A 17,578-nucleotide genomic window follows, 5' to 3' on the forward strand; every position below is an offset into this window, starting at 1 on the left:
TTATTTTTATGTAGAAAATAATTAAATTGACAAAATCACTCACCATACAAACCTTGGCTAGAGGTATAGGGGGAGGGTTGAGATATCACAAACATGTTTAAACCCGTTGCATTTTTGCGCCTGTACCAAGTCAGAAGCCTCTGGCCTTTGTTAGTCTTGTATTATTTTTATTTTAGTTTCTTGTGTACAATCTGGAAATTAGTATGGCGTTCATTATCACTGAACTAGTATATATTTGTTTAGGGGGCAGCTGAAGGACGCCTCCGGTTGCGGGAATTTCACGTTACATTGAAGACCTGTTGGTGGCCGTCTGCTGTTGTTTTTTCTATGGTCGGGTTGTTGTCTCTTTGACACATTCCCCATTTCCATTCTCAATTTTACTTTCTCACCCGATTACAAAATTGAAGTACGCTGTTTGGTATCAACGTCGGAAAAGCAAATTATGCATCTCCTAGAAATTAAAACTAATAAACACAATTGATGTGAAACAAGTGGCGGAAAATTAGTAGCCTACATGGATATACGATTTGTAAAGTTTCCTTACCAAGATAGTCGTAGCCATGTCCTAGGCCTTTTGAAATAAAAATGTCCACACTCAGTCTGCTTTGAATAACATACCGCTTAATTCTTCTCTGAAAAATCAGTCCCAGTCACAAGTAGCCGTGATTTTTTTCTTCATTTTAACAATGGAAAATAGTGTCACTCATTCAATATGATGTTTTACTAGCTATTATTTGAAATATTAAGAGATTATTGGCGAACGTTATTACAAGGACATTCAAACTCACAAATCGAAAATAAACTGACAAACAGCCGAACTGGGGCAATAGATGACTTTGTGAGTAACGATAGTATTCATACTACTATAAGGAGTAGACTTGATGATATTTTTGATTATTCTGCTGATATAGAACTCAATGTAAGAAATAATCCTGTCAACAATACGAACTGCTATGGTCAAAAACTTATCTCGCTATGTAAAGCCTCGGGTTTGAGAATATTGAATGGCCGGCATAAAAATGGTTTTGCGAATGATTTTACATTTTGTGGTGCGAATGGAATGAGCGTTATAGACTACCTATTAGTCCCAGTGTCACTTTTCCCGATAGTGCGTCAACTTATTGTGTCTAATTTTACAACTTTTTCCGACCACGCATTTCTACATATACACTCAATACTGTGTAACAAACAAAATTCAACACTGTATCCGGATGATGAAACCAGAGAGAAACTGTCGCAGGACAAATTTAAATGGAATGATGAATTAAAAGAACAATGTAGAGATTGTTTACTGAATAATATGGAAAAGATAAATATGTGTCGTGAACGCATTGACTTTGATGGGCAGCAAGTACTCGACAATTCGTTGGCCGAATTCACTAGTACGTTAAATGACATTATGGGGCACCATTTTTTTAAAAAGAGGTCAAGCAATTATAAATCTGACAGATCTAACATTTGTGATGATAAACCTTGGTTTAACGCCCAGTGTAAAGACCTTCATCACCGCTATATAAAATGTTTAAATATATTTAATAGATTAAAATCACAACTGAACCATAGTAATTTAATCCGAGCGAAAAAGGACTATAAAACACTAGAACGTCGCCTGAAACGAGAGTATATGCGCACTGAAGGAAACATGTTAGACATAATGAGACTTACAAACCCAAAATTGTTTTACAAGAAATTTAAAAGGAAAGCGTCTCCTAAACATGCTGTACCATTAAAGTTGTTCCATGAACATTTTAAGTCATTGTGCTCATCAGACACAGATGCTGTACTGGACGACAGCCAATTTAATAACACTAATGGTGAATGCGTCTATGAGGAACTTGATAGAGAAATTACAGAAAATGACATTTTGAAAGCTATTCGTAACCTTAAACGTGATAAAAGTCATGGAGTTGATGGAATTCTTAACGAATATTTTATTGAATACAAAGATGTGTTTATGCCTGTATTACTGTACATTTTTAATGGAATTTTACAGTCCGGAATTTTCCCTACGGACTGGGCTAAAGCCATACTTATACCTATATTCAAGAAGGGTAATGTGCTTGATCCGAACAACTATAGAGGGATTATAGTTTAGTCAGTAATTTTGGAAAATTATTTACGTCCGTTCTCAATCAACGTTTAATAGACTGGTCGGAAACGTTTGATATTGTGACCGATGCCCAGTTCGGCTTTCGCCCCGGTCCGGGTACAGTAGATGCTATTTTTGCTCATACATCATTAATTTTCAAATCTTTATCAGCCAAAAATCGTTTTTATTGTTGTTTTGTAGACTACACAAAAGCTTTTGACACTGTTCAAAGATATATGTTATGGTATAAACTATCAAAAATTGGAATACAAGGTAAATTTTTAATGGTTATCAAAGCAATGTATTCTAATGTAACTTCTTGTGTAAGTGTTGATGGGTTCAATTCTGATTATTTTACTAATGAAGTAGGTTTGATGCAAGGTGAAGTCTTATCACCGATATTTTTTTCTATGTATGTCAATGATTGTGAAATGGCTTTTATAAATAGTGACTCTATTCCTTATGAGATGAAGGAACTAAATTTATTTTTACTAATGTACGCTGACGATATGGTTATTTTTTCAGAAACTGTATCTGGGTTACAAACATTACTTGATACTTTGTATGATTATACCTCCAAATGGTCACTTAGTGTGAATATAGCAAAAACGAAAATTGTTGTTTTAGAAAGGGTGGTAAAATACATGACAATGAAAAATGGTATTATAATAACCAGGAAATAGAAGTTGTAGATAAGTTTAGTTATCTTGATATTTTGTTAAATTTTAATGGTAAATATAATGTGTTACAGCAGAAACTCTCAGAACAGGGTAGAAAAGCTGTGTTTGCCTTAAGGAGAAATGTAAAAGATATATATTTGAATTTTGTAACTTTACTTTCACTTTTTGATACTTATATAAACAGTGTACTTTGTTATGGTTGTGAAATTTGGGGTGCTCACAAGGCACCAGCTATAGAAAGGATACATCTGGGCTATTGTGAAAATATTATGAAAGTAAAAAGCTCTACTAGTAATGTCATGGTGTACTATGAGCTAGGTAGATTACCATTATTGCACACCAGAAAATGTCGAATGTTTAAATACTGGTTTAAGCTGTTATGTACTACAAACTGTATTTTGAAAAACTGTTACTTTTTTTTATATGACGATTTACAAAAATGTCCAAATAGTAAGACAAATTGGTTGTATTTTATTAAAAATAAGTTGCTCAGCATAGGTTTAGGTGATATTTGGTATAATCAAGGTTTATTTTTAGATAGTAAGCTCTCCGGTAGTTTTTACTTGACAATTAAACAACGCCTGTTTGATTGTCTGAAGCAAGATTTTGACAGCCAAATGAATAATTTCACTAAATGTACAAGTTATAGATATATGGTTCAAAATTTTTGTTTACAAAATTATTTATGTAAACCAATACCAGTTATTTATAAGACATGTATTACCAAAATAAGACTTAGTAGTCATGATTTAGCTATAGAATGTGGTCGCTATTCTGCAATTCCAAGAAGTAATGGAATATGTAGTTTTTGTAAAAACGTCATTGAAGATGAGATGCATTTTGTTTTAAAATGTCCTACTTATCAAGGTCGAAGTTAGATCTTATTTTATAAAACCATATTATTGGAGAAAACCTTCTATGTATAAATATATACAATTAATGAGTTCTAATAATCTTAAAGAATTATGTAATTTGGGTAAATTTATATTTCGTGCACAAAAATTAAGATCTAACATGATGTAATATGTTTAACACATTACCTTCTGCTATCTATGTATTCTTGTGTAGTTTATATGTTGTATGCCTATAGTTGTTATGACTTTGGTAAATAAAGATATACAAGATTATCATGACTCAAAACACAAAACAAAAGACCAAAACACTAAAAAAACAAATAGACAAACAAACGGACAAACAATAGTACACAAAACACAACATATAAGCTAAAGGTGAAGACATCACAAAGTCGAACTGCGATATTTACGAAAAGCATTGATGATATTATAATAATCCAGCCGGTTTATGTTAGAACATAAGATATGTTGGAGCATGCATCTTAGAGCGAATGCATCTATCATGTCTATAGCGCAAATGTACAAACGTCTGCTGTTGTCATCAGGTATTCAGCTGGTATTGATGATTGTTGTAATTATATTATTAGACATTCTATGACTCTCTTCTCTTGGCCTTCATACATTTGATGTATTGAGTCCATATTCTATTTTTTTCTCGCCCTACTTAATTGATTATGTCTTTTCATTTTGGATTTAACGTTTCTTTTTGTGATAAATATTTTGTTAATGTCTTCTTGAGTTAATGTAGTTATATATAAATTGAATTGTTTATTCGGTGCTTCTGCTCTGTCATGTTCGTTTTCTGCTGGTTTTAGTCATAAGTGGTGGTATACTTTGAGAGTTCTTTTTTCAAAATTTGACCTGGCCCTACTTAGTGAGCTTTTCATGTCACGTGACGTCCGTCGTCCGTTCTCGGCTTTGTTAACTTTTCCAAAAATCGTCTCTGAAACTACGTATACTGGACCAAATGCTACCAAGCACAGTCATGTTCTAAAGGAAGTCGTTTGACAGTTTTAGTTATAAACTTGGCAACAATTATCATTGGTGTATCTAATTTAAAAAGTGGGCTGGATAACCCTGATTGCCAGCTAAGATAACCGACATGGCTGAAATGCAAGTGATGTCTATTGAAAGCCTGTATGAATAGCAAAAACCTGATGCGAAAAACCTGCCTCAGAAAGTTGAGCTCTACCTAACTTCTCCATTCACGAAAAAAAAATTGTAATAGGAATTATCGCCCTTATATGACACATTTTACCACTTTCCATGTTTGCCTAATAGTAAAGAAAAATATAAAAATCGTTAAAAACTAATAATTGTAAAAGTTACCAGCAACTCAAGGTTAACAAGGAGGTCAAAATAACCGGCGAAATCGTAAGTCGACTCGTTATTATCTTCGCTCTTAATGATTTTACCAATCTTTGGTGTTGTTACGTATCAAACATCTTGAAAACTATGACCGATAGCTATAGAAACTATTGAAACAAAAATGATCAGTAAGACAAACTGTACAAACAAGTTGATATTCCCGTTATAGCAAGTAGACTTTTACAGTAATGATTGACCTTAAATGACGGACGAATTTCATCCTCTCTTGTGTTTTGGTACTACCGAAGAAGACAGAGAGATGCTTATCATAAATAAAGGCAACAGTAGTATACCGCTGTTCAAAACTCATAAATCCACGGACAAAAAACAAAATCGGGGCAACAAACCAAAACCGAGGGAAACAAATTATATATAAGAGGAGAACAACTACACAACACCGAAACGCAACAGCACACAGAAACGGACCAAGCAACAGACAGTACACCACGAGAATAACAAATATAACATCAAAACCAAATACATGAATATGGGATAGACAAGTACCGTGCCACGTCTTATCTCAAAAATAAGAGAAAACAGAAACGACTCAACGTTAAAATGCAACACACACACACAGAAACGAACAATATTATAGCAATGGCCATCTTCCTAACTTGGTACAGGACACTTTTAAAGGGGAATAAAAGTGGTGGGTTGAACCTGGTTTTAAGGCATGCCAAACCTCGCACTTTAATGGCACAGTTAAATATAACATTGAAATGAAAACAAATATTACAGGACTACAATACAAATAAAAAGCAGAACATATTAGACAAAGAAAAGCATGATTAATAGATAACAAAAAGCATCAGGTTTAAAATTTAATACGCCAAAAACGCGTCTAGTCCACACGAGACTCACCAGTGACGAACAAAATACAAAATTGTACAGCACTGAAGATCAAAAGTTGAAAAGGTTTTGCCAAATACGGCATTGTTTGTATGCCCAGGATATGAACATTCATATTATATAAAACAATTCACACTATTGCAAACAGTAAATTTTAACAAATGAATATGAAAGAGATAAACTTTTCAAGTCTATAATGTTCGAGAGTTCCTATTGTTTAAGATTCACATAGACCTAGATGAATGTTACGTACTCTTTTTAGCATCTTCTTTTTTAAGATATCAATGTTATGTATTTCTAAACTGTTTCCAAACTGTTTTCTTTGATATCTAGCTCCAGGTCCTTGCTAGCTCCTATTATATTGTCAAACTAATTGTTGTGTGATTTCATTTATACTTCAGTCGTTATTTATTTTCGTAGTTCCATTTCCCCCTATATTCCGTCCATTTAAATATTTCTTTCCGTTTCCGTTCCCGGTGTTAAAAATATGAATTCTGAAAACTGCAATGAATTATTTCTTATAGCCTCAGTCAATCATACTTCGTTTTGTTCATTTTGTTCGTTAAGTTTCGTTTCGTTTATGGCGTTTCAATTTCGTTTCTCATTTTAGCACAATCCAGTTTACAGCTCCTAGATAAAATCTGTCCTTTATTCAGACTTAAACTTCCGTTGTGGAAAGTTGTCTGCTATCATAATCTCAGGGTCAGATTGCATAAAAAGTATGTAATTACAGGCTACACGTTTGTTTTTAATGCACACATAATATACCAAAAGAAAAGTAAACTTTTTTTATATATTAACACAAATGATACTTCTGTTATAGTTTGTAAATCTAGGGCTGTCCACTGATATCAACAAAGGTGCTTGTACAAAACTGTCACAAAAACATGTCAAGTAACAGTCAGATATAGGATCATACAGTTACATAAAAGTCATATCAATCTTTTTAGAGAGACATTGTTCAGAGAGCGATTTTGATGATTTGTTTGGTGACATCCTGCATAATATTGAAGTTTGAGTTCTGTCTCTTGCTTGTTATACGTGTCAAAATTGTTGGCTGTTATGTTTTATTGTTGTTTTGTTTTGTATATGTTTTTTTTATATGTGTTCACATGTTTCAGCCATGATCCTTTTGTACTGGATTTTATACTGAATAAAATCAGTTGGTTAGTAAGTTAGTTATATATTAGTCCGACAACCATTATTCCGACAGCCCATTACTCCGACAGCCCATTATTCCAACAACTCATTACTTCGACAGATCATTATTCCGACAATTCTTTTTTCTTAGGTGTATAGGTAGATTTTCTCTAAAAAGAGGAACTCTGTTCTCTATATGATATTTGTGGTTGTCCGTTTGGTTCCAATCATTCTTTCCATGTGGGATATTTTTCTCAGTATATTGGAGTTGATACACATGCTTATAGCAACTGCTCAGTCCTTCCCTCATCCCTCTTTCATTTTACGTGTCTAGGTACTTTATTTATCTTTATATTTCTTTGTTTGTGTGTTCACTATCAGTCTGTGCTGTTCTAGGTTGCTATTTTGTGCATGTGTGTCTTGATCTACTTTCTTTTACTACATCTTCGGTTCCCCCTTTTTGCATATCAGGGGAGTGAGGTTTCCCCACTATTGACTACCTAAATAAATATGTAGGAGTTAGACACAATTGTTGGAGAACACCAATCTTATAAAAATAAGTTTTCATCACTTAATTGCTCCTCGATTTTTTATATGTCACTTATTAAAATAAGTTCTCATCATTTGCTCCTCGATTTTTTTATATGTTCCCGTGTTGGGAGAACTACTAATTTGGAAAATGAAATATTCTTTTCTGTTATATTCTATATACAAATTTCGAATTGAGTATATAGAAAGTATTAGAACTACCTTAGCCTTATGTTATATATATGGAGTTATTTCTTAAAATATGTTATCACATATATATCTAAACATAATAATACAGACAGACAAATTTTGTTTTACCCTGATACTTGATTTGATAAGTGTCCGACTTATGGGTTGTCAGAGTATTGTACTGTTATATCAATGGGTTGTCGGACTAATGGGCTGTGGGAATAATGGTGTGTAAGTTGTAACCATTTGTTTCCCCAAGGTGTGCTCAAGTTTTTTTTGTAAATCTGAACCACTCATTCATATTACCCAGTATTACCCAATAAAACTCAGTAAAAACCCTGGTTTTCTTAATATTTCCCACTGGGCTGCGTAATACTCATAAAAACTGTGTTTTTGCCAACCCTTGTCTACCATGTCTACGCTAAAGGTCTATAGATGGTATGTTACACTAAAGTATGATGGATTGTGCTATTCAATGGAACACCATAAAGCCTGATGTCTCTATACGCTAATGTGCATTTTTTGTGCTAAAGTCAAGATTAGTTTTTCCTCTCACATGTGATTGTTTAACAAATAAAAGAAGCTAAAATTAGCAAAGTTGAACAACATTCTGACATTACAAATACAAGTCAATTGTGAACAAAATCATTCACATGCCAATCTGTAACATTTTTGATCGGTTAACTTGATTTTGGTTAAAAAAAATTATAGGGGCTTCAGAAACAACCATTAACAATTCAAATAAGAAAAATAAAGGTGTGATTTATATTCAAATCAAAGAAAAACAGCAACAACCAAACGACTACTACAGTACTAAATTACATCTAAATAGGTTCATGGAATAAAACTATTTTATAAAGTTAATACCTAAGTTACTGCAATGTAAATCATTTCACTTTTTAACAACTATCATACATAAATTAAAAATGAAAAGATGTGGTATAAATGTCATTGAGACAACTGTTCACCAAACACCAACTGTACATTATTTGTAGTTAATGTTGCAACTAATAAGTTATAACCAAACAACTTTTAACATGGAATCTTCATTTGTTTTTTCTATGCATTTAATTTACATTGTCAAGGAAGCATAAGTAGTCATATTTGCTGTATTTATGCCCCACCTATGATAGTAGAGGGGCATTATATTTTCGGGGCCTGTGCGTCCGTTTGTTCGTCAGTCTGTCTGTTTGTCTGTCCGTCTGTTCGTTCTTTTGTCTGTCCCGCTTCAGGTTAAAGTTTTTGGTCAAGGTAGTTTATGATGAAGTTGAAGTCTAATCAACCTGAAACTTAGTATACATGTTCCTTATGATATGATCTTTCTAATTTTAATACCAAATTAATGACCGTGACCCCAATTTCAAGGTCCACTGTACATAGAAAATGATAGTGGGAGTGGGGCATCTGTGTACTGGGGACACAATCTTGTTTATTATGTTTTTATATATGTTATACAAAATGTAGAATATATAATTGTGTTGTTGTCAACCAATAAAATAAGAAAATTCAGGGTTCTCACTAAGGCGAGTCCATGAGACCTGGACTCATTATTTTCAAAACTGGTGAGTCCACAGATGCATCAAAATTCAAATATTTTGTATAAACTGAACACAGTTAAACACAAATATCATCATTTTATAGCAAAACTTTAAAAGTGATCGGAATTTAATGTCATTTCATTGCTCTGTTAGAAAATGGAGACTTAGATATTACATAGTATTGCAATGACATATTTTCTTCTTTCTGTTGGACTCATCATGGCTAAAAATGACAAGTCCCTGAACTCACCTTCACACATTCCTTAGCAAGAACCCTGAGAATTACAGATTCTAATGAAACATAACACATACATTTGTACATGTCATGTTCAGACGTGTAATGATTTTGTTACTATTTGCTGTTGTAAGATACATGTATGCAAGACTTTCATTTAAATTTCATCTTTTGTAGATATGATAACCTGTTTTAAAAAATGTTTACCACATTTTTAAAGAATTATGCAGAAAGTGAAAACTATTCAACTCTGAAATAGTACATACAAGTACAGTACATTTAGTGAACCAGTATGGAGAGGGCTCTAAGGATTATCAAAGCATAACAAAATTATAAAAAAAAATAAGCAGGATAGCAAATTGAAGCCTTTAAACCAAAATCAAAAGAAAGAGTCAAAATATAAACATAAAGAAGAAAATATGGAGTTGAGCAGAGATCTAGAGAATGAAATTCATGTGGTTGAATTCCATATGCTGGACAAAATTAAGTTTTATCCATTAACTTTAATGACAAGTTTAAGTGTCCGAGGTTTACTGTATCCACTAACAATGGTCAGAACTCGTTTACAGACACAGACGGGTAAAACAGTGTACAAAGGAATGTTCGATGCCATCGTTAAAATCGGTAGTCGTGAAGGATTCCGTGCATTCTATCAAGGATTTGGTGTCAGTTGTATACAGATCCCCTCTTCAGTGATTTATATCACTATTTATGAAAGTGTGAGACAATACTGGGCGGCACGATTAAATAACGGCCACATTGCATCAATGGTGGCTGGTTTCTCTGCGTCATGTGTCAATCAACTTTTTATAGTTCCGTTAGACATTGTGTCCCAACATTTAATGTTAATGGAAGGAAAAAAATCGGCTTCAAATAAACGCATCGAGGAGAAACTACAGAAATTACAAAAAATACATATCAGCGATGAAATTAAAAACAGTAAATTTGGTGCAGTGAGGGCAATTTGTCGAGAGATAATGCAATCAGAAGGTTTACGTGGCTTTTATAAAGGGTCTGGTGTGTCATTAGCCGTTTACTCTGCTGGAAGCGGATTTTGGTGGCTTTTCTATAATTTATATGGAAGTAAGTCAATGTATAGAGGGTTAATTGTAGAACTACAATGTAGCTGTCTGTCAAATTTAACCCTTCATCAATTTTAAAGTCAGATAAGTTACATCAATGAGAAAAAAGGTTATGACTGAGTTTTGGTATAAATGTACACTTTCTTGAAAGAAAAGTTATTGGAAAAATAGCATGGTTGTCTCATTGGCAATCATACCACATCTTATTTTTTATATGATTAAATAATATTTTAAATGAATGTGTATTTATAATCTTATTTAATACTTTTCCTTTATTATTAATTTCACACATGAATTTAATATATATTCTTTTGTTTTTGGAAAACATTTGAAATTGACTGTTTATTTAAGTTCTACTTCTTATGTTCCTTCTTGTTTGTCTAAAGAAAAGCCTAACAATCAACAAAGAAAGGGTAACCATGCAGAGTTTAAATGATGATTGGTTAAATGTTTTACTATTTTGTAGCATGGATGATTGAAATTTTCCCAGTATCTACATCAAGACTTGCACTTAAAATGGTTGCAGCTCCATTGGCTGGAATCAGTTCTGTCATATTGACCAATCCATTTGATGTGTTAAGAACCAGAGTTCAGGTATGGCTTAATTTGTGTTGACCAATCCATTTGATGTTAAGAACTAGAGTTCACGAATGGCATGTATTAACCAATTAATTAAGCCAAGAGTTTACTAATGTTATGTTTTGACCAAGTCACTTGGTGTGTTTAGAACAAAAGTTCAAAAATGTTGAGTATTGACCAATCTAAGGACTTCTAACCTTGTTGTTGCCTTTTTATTTACATACATTAGTAAACTAATTTTATAACTCGTGTACATGTATAAATGGAGAGGCTCAAAAGATTAATCATGATAACTTCAAGTTGTAAAAAAAACTATATATATTACTAGTATTTTTAGAAACATTTGGAGACTTGTAAGTGGAGATAACTCATTCAATAAAAAGAGAAACATATGAAGCAGCATCTTTGAAAATTTTACACCCACGAAATTAACCTGCTATACAGAATTGAAGTCCTATTTTGACAGCCAAGGTACTATATGAGCTAAGGAGATGTGGTATGATTGCCCAATTAGATAACTATCCATCAGAATTCAAATTACATACTGGTAGCAGCCTTTAACATTGAGCATAACCCATATATTCTATAGTCAGCTATAAAAACCTGACATGACAAAATGTGAAACAATTCAAAGAAAAAAATCAAATGCATGATTTTTGACAGAATAATAATGAAATAGTAAATATGACACCATTAACAGATAGCAACATACAACAACTATTGAATTACAGGCTTCTGACATATGACTGACATATATACAGAATGTGGAAAAAAGGGGATCAGGGGAAAATGTTTGTTTGCATTCAACCCTCGTTAGCCTGGCATAATAGTGCATTTTGCACAATGTATGATCTAAATCTGTTAAATCAGTGGGTAATAATTACTAATTGCGAGCCTTATCATTAGAAGAATATTAGCAGACTGATATATTAGTAAATATACTTTTCACATATTGGGACAAAATGTATTTGTCAACATTATGCATCTAGAAAACATGTGAGCCAGCAGACTTATTTAAACTTTGTATTTTCCAGGTACTTGGTGAGAGTTATAATGAAACATTAAAGATTTTATGGCGGGAAGAGAGATGGAACATACTGACCAAGGGAATCTCTGCAAGAATGACCACCAGCTGTTTATTCTCTTTGATGATTGCTTTTGGCTATGAATCAGTTAAACGTTTTAGTTTAAAGGAAGAATTCAAGGCTGATGTAAGATGGTGATGAAAGAGATTTTTAGGTTATTTAGATGTTTTATTCAGGGCGAATGTATGAATGTTAGTAGAGGATGTTGATGATAGTGATTTCAGAATGGAAGATGTGAAAGATAGGAACAATTTTAGTTTTATGTCTGAAAGATTAATGATTTATTTAAGATTTTTGTTTTTTTTATTTGAAAGAATTGTAAGTATTTTTTTCATAATTATAGATTTGTTAATTATTATACTAAACCAATTTTTTACATGCAACTATACAGGTAGCCCATTTATCCTTACTAGTTTAGTTATGTGTGCCCTTTCTGGAAAAATCTAGCTAGGCTATTGGTTAACAATGTAAATACCAAACAGCTAATATAGGCTGCCTAACCATATCAACAATTTTTTTTTACTTAAGAATATTTCAAAAACATGGTACTTGGGTACACAACTATGGGTTCTATACTAAAATATAAAATAAAATACTTTTTGGTACAGTGACAATACCAGAATTGCCTCTATATCTTTTTAAATAGGTATATTTTCATATGATTATTACATGAAAGAATAAAAGATTGTAAGATAAAATAAAACAAAAATTACACATTATGAGTTTCAATACAGTGTTAAATGTCTCAATATATGTTTCCAGATTTTTATTTTTAATAGTATGAAATCAAAAAAATGTATAAGAAATTTTTAACTATTTATATTTTAAGTTTGCACAAAAAATATGTACAGGAAAGACATATTTGTATATACTAAGATATTTATTTTTGAATTTTGTTTTGTTTTGCACATACACATAGATATAGTAATCAACATCCTTTCTTCACATAAATGTAGTTAGTTATGCTAAAATCAGGAGATTAAACATCGAGAACATTGGATATCAACACTATCCATTTGAATTGGTAATGAAACTAGCTGATTTAAAAGTAAATAAACAGATTCTGTATTCAGAAAGAAGTAAACTATGGATTATTATTTGGATACCAATTTTTGTGGGTAGAGGTAAACCTCAAATTTACAGTAAATTTTCAAGTAGTTACGAATTTTATTATATGAATATATGTAGACTTCTGTAAAACCATGAATTCCAAAATTCGTGAAAATGCAAATTATACTCAATCCACAAAATTTGGTACCTGTGAAAACAAAAAAAATCTATAGATATCAAGATTTAATTTTAATTTAAGATATCAGATTCTTTTAATGGAGATTGAATTACACGACTGTCCATTGTATTTTGGTTGTTTCTTATTTATGAGTACATAAAGGGCTCAGAGTTCCTGAGCCTCATTTATAGATTTTTACAATGCTTGTATTGAGAATTTTTTTATTTTCATCATATGAACTAAACTTGCAATATTGTTGTCAGAAAAATAAGATAATTTGTTTTATTTGATATTTAAACAGTCAAAGATATAATCTATAGGTTTATTAGAGAAAGTAACCTTCATTTGTTATTGTGGGAAAAAAATCAAGAGAACTGTTACAGCATATGCATGTTACATGTTTCATAGGACCAATATACATTATAAGTTTTGTTAAAATGTATACAAGTTCTATTGATATTATAATTGGCTTTATGTATACTAAATTTTAGGAAGATATAACAGTTCATAGTTTGCCAAATAGGAATAGAAAACCTATGTTATTACAGAAAAAAAATATGCCTGTAAAAACTAAATGGTGTTATCACAGCTTCTCTAAATCACACTAAAGCATTTGCTCAAATGTACATTTGTTTAATTACAATTTTTTTTAATTTATAGTAAAAAATAATCATTGGGAACATGTAATGAGGTTCTCCTCAAGCTTCCTAGTAATTTCGAATCATAAGTTACATGCCTTTAATCACTAAGCCTAGTTATAACAGCTAAGTTTATCCCTTAAAAGCCTTGTCTGATTGATTTACCATGGTTGATGATAAATGTATTAATTTTGTTATCAAAGCTTTGTATTTAGTTTCTGTGCAAAGTTTTAAGATTCCCAAATACCAACTAAAAAATAGAATATTTATCATTTATTTAACAAAAAACAAACACATGTTATACTATCGATTTAAAAATATTAAGGAATAGAGAGTAGAGAAAATCATAAAAGTATCTGTAATAACACATGAACTATTTTTCTACAATAATCCTATAGAAATTAATATATATACCTGACTGTTTTAAACCACATTGTGTGGATGAAATCAGTAAAGTACTAACAGAATTTAGAGTGTTGACAAAATTTTGTTGATGGAAATATATAAAAAAAACGTTATCAACTGTATAATATCTTTAATAAACAGATTTCTTTTCTCTATTCTCATCAGGTGCTTTCAATTGGATCAAGTAATTATTAATTATGATCTATGAAATTACATTGTTCTTTAATCAGAGCTTTTCATAAAGTGTTTTATAATCATGATTCCAAGGAATGTAATGAAATAGGGGAGATAAATATTGGTGGTTAGAAAATGAAATTCAAATTGTTCAGCTTTCTTTTACAAAATAAAAACCTTAATAGGGATTAAATTTGACAAATAATCATTGAAAATTCATTTAAATTGAATTGAATTATCACCTGAATAAATTGCATAGTGTAAAAAGTTTCTGTTGAAGATATTTTAAACTCCTTGTCTAAGTTTGTCTATCCATATATCAACTTATTGAAAATGCTATAGACCGATCAGTGTTATCCTCAAACTTGGTAACAATGGAATTGTGAAATAACATCTTGTTTTTATAAAATATAGTATCACATTCTATCAATATAGCATCACAAAAACAATGATGCTTAAAGGCCCTGGGGAGAACACTGGGCCTTCCCTTTACAGAACGCTGGGTTGTAATTTAACAAACCTACATGAAAAAAATATTTTGTTTCAAATTTGTTATTAAGGATGATGCCAATTAAGACTGATAAATTGACGCTGTACACAATTAACCATGTGATTAAGATATTTTCAATCTGGTGTATCCAGGGTTCTTACTGAGAGGAGTTTATGAGTTGTCATAATACTTTGCTCAGTGCTCGGAGCACAAAATTCATGATTGAAACATGAAATCAAGCATTTTGATTGGTTGATTTTGGAGTATGAGTACAAAAAACTGACTCGAAAGGTATGACTTCAAGGCTTGGACTCCTTAAAATCTGTCTGGACTCAATGTATGCAAAACTAGTGAGTCAGAAGATGCATCAAGATTGTGAAACATTGTATCGACTTAGCACTTACATGTATGTCATCATTTTATAACATAAGTTTAAAACAATCTAAATATCCTGGCTCTACATTACAGGTACAGTGAAATAATGAATTACATAACCATACATTTTCTTGTGCATTTATTGTTAAGATTGTTGCAGAATGTACAAAAAGTGGAGATTTATTATTGCAATTTCAGGGAATGTTGCATGCAAATATTGCTATCATAAATCAAAATGTAATTTAAAAAAAAATTATGAACCTTTACTGTTGCAACGATAAAATATTTGAACTTACACTACTGTATTTCTTGCACTGTGTAAGAATAGATGTTAATTAATTATCTGTTCAAATTTGTATGAAGGTTTCTTCCATCAAAATATATCATGAGTTGGATATCAATAGAAAAAAAATGTGGTCTATACCATATTATATGTGAGGGGTATGTGAAATTTCTAATCAGAAAAAAATAATGTTAGAGATATTTAATTATTTTATTTATTTAGACTATCTTAGCTGAATTTGTCAAAATCTTTGTTCTTAATTTGGCCTTTTTTATACCAGTCTTTTGTAGATGAAACATATTTTCGTGTGTATAACATTTTAAGACTTGAATAATTCAGAGAAAGTTCTAAAATCTCATTATAAAATGTTGCTTTATTATAATAATCAGTCTTTTGAAAATGTTAATATATGAATTTATTGTATTTAATTATAACTCCAGAAGGAAACTTAGAAATAATATTTATTATCTTGAATAACTCCTTTGGAAGTTGTCAGGCTTGTGTATTACATGTTTCATTTTGAATAACATATATTCCTTCAATTTCACTTAGTTTACCATTTAGGAAGATATTATATATTTATACATTTGTACAATTTATTATGTTTCATAATTGTTGAAATAATGTATTGTTATATGTAAATTAAAATCAGATTTTTTTTTGTATTTCTTTGATTTTTAAAGGCTTTGAGCAGTTTTTTTGTATTTTGACCATTGTTTAGAAAGGCAAATATCATTGAAACTAGGTTGACTCTACAACATTTTTGTTCCAGTACAATGTGTATATCGTTTTTTGAATGTCTTATTTTGGAGAAGTCATTTGGTTTATATGGTCTGTTGAATTGTGCTGTTTTTTGTTATTCCTATTTTTGAATTACCAGCACAATATTATCAATTTGAATGCTGAAAGAATTTCTATCTAAAAAGAAGATGTGGTTCTATGATTGCCAATGACACAACTCCAACAGAGACCAAAAAGTAAAATCACAAAAATACTGAACATAGAGGAAAATCAATTTGGAAAGTCCATAATCACATGGCAAAATAAAACAACATAACCCATCAAAAACGAATAGACAAGAAATGTCATATTCCTGACTTGGTACAGGCATTTTCAAATGTAGAAAATGGTGGATTAAACCTGGTTCTATAGCGCTAACCCTCTCACTTTAATGACAGTCTTATCAAATTCCGTTATATTTACATTGATGCCTTAAATAAACAAAGAGTAAAAGCCATACAGCATTGCAAGCTGTACAAGGTCTTCATTTACCTATAACGTTTTATAATGCTCCTGTTTTAAAAGAGGGGGACTTAAGATTTACCTTTGTCCGTCTGTACAAATCCCTAAATTGTTTTTGATGATGTTTCTGTGCGAAATAGATATGTTTTATTGCATTCTTGACAGAGTCGGTTCAGATGATGGAAACACCACAGGGAACATTGCTGTAAATCTATCATCAACTTAAAATTCAAATCCTTTGAGGGAATGATTGTTACCCTTACAAAGTTCTGGGGGTTTGAAGGAATCAGCCTGTCTGTTAGTCCAGATATTTTTTTATCCTTTATTGAATCACTCCAAATTTGGTAGAAGCTTGAGCTATGCATTAACATTAACCCGTGCAGGAATTTTTATTTTGTATAGTTTATTGGAGTAATGTCACTTTCACCTTAGAAACTTTAAAACTGTGTCATTGCAACTCCTATACGGTTTATAACTATATGAAACTTTGTACATTTTTAGACCCTTATATGTAGATATGCGTGATG

At 31.4% G+C, this 17,578-nt stretch overlaps 2 protein-coding genes across 3 annotated transcripts in view; both read left to right on the forward strand.

Moving 5' to 3' along the window:
- The window catches only part of LOC134718656 (uncharacterized), a 137,998-nt gene that overhangs the window by 75,890 nt on the left and 44,530 nt on the right, over positions 1-17,578 (forward strand). The gene's annotated exons all lie outside the window — the stretch shown is intronic.
- On the forward strand, positions 6,468-16,470 carry LOC134718655 (solute carrier family 25 member 44-like). 2 transcript variants are annotated; one of them, XM_063581307.1, is made up of 4 exons: positions 6,468-6,559; positions 9,648-10,553; positions 11,019-11,146; positions 12,166-16,470. In XM_063581307.1, exons 2-4 carry the CDS (start codon positions 9,890-9,892, stop codon positions 12,352-12,354), a joined length of 981 nt encoding a protein of 326 aa, XP_063437377.1. In that variant the 5' UTR covers positions 6,468-6,559; positions 9,648-9,889; the 3' UTR covers positions 12,355-16,470. The 2 variants fall into 2 exon arrangements, with proteins under 2 accessions (XP_063437377.1, XP_063437378.1); XM_063581308.1 differs by having other exon boundaries at positions 6,504-6,618.

Source organism: Mytilus trossulus, chromosome 5 (assembly GCF_036588685.1).
Source record: "Mytilus trossulus isolate FHL-02 chromosome 5, PNRI_Mtr1.1.1.hap1, whole genome shotgun sequence".
NCBI lineage: Eukaryota > Metazoa > Mollusca > Bivalvia > Mytilida > Mytilidae > Mytilus > Mytilus trossulus.

Excerpts from the sequence above, each read along its gene's own strand:
- LOC134718655 (XM_063581307.1), top strand. The coding sequence starts at position 9,890 with ATGGAGTTGAGCAGAGATCTAGAGAATGAAATTCATGTGGTTGAATTC. Across the intron at positions 10,554-11,018 it reads TTTCTATAATTTATATGGAA|CATGGATGATTGAAATTTTC; the intron begins GTAAGTCAATGT and ends ACTATTTTGTAG. Across the intron at positions 11,147-12,165 it reads TGTTAAGAACCAGAGTTCAG|GTACTTGGTGAGAGTTATAA; the intron begins GTATGGCTTAAT and ends TGTATTTTCCAG.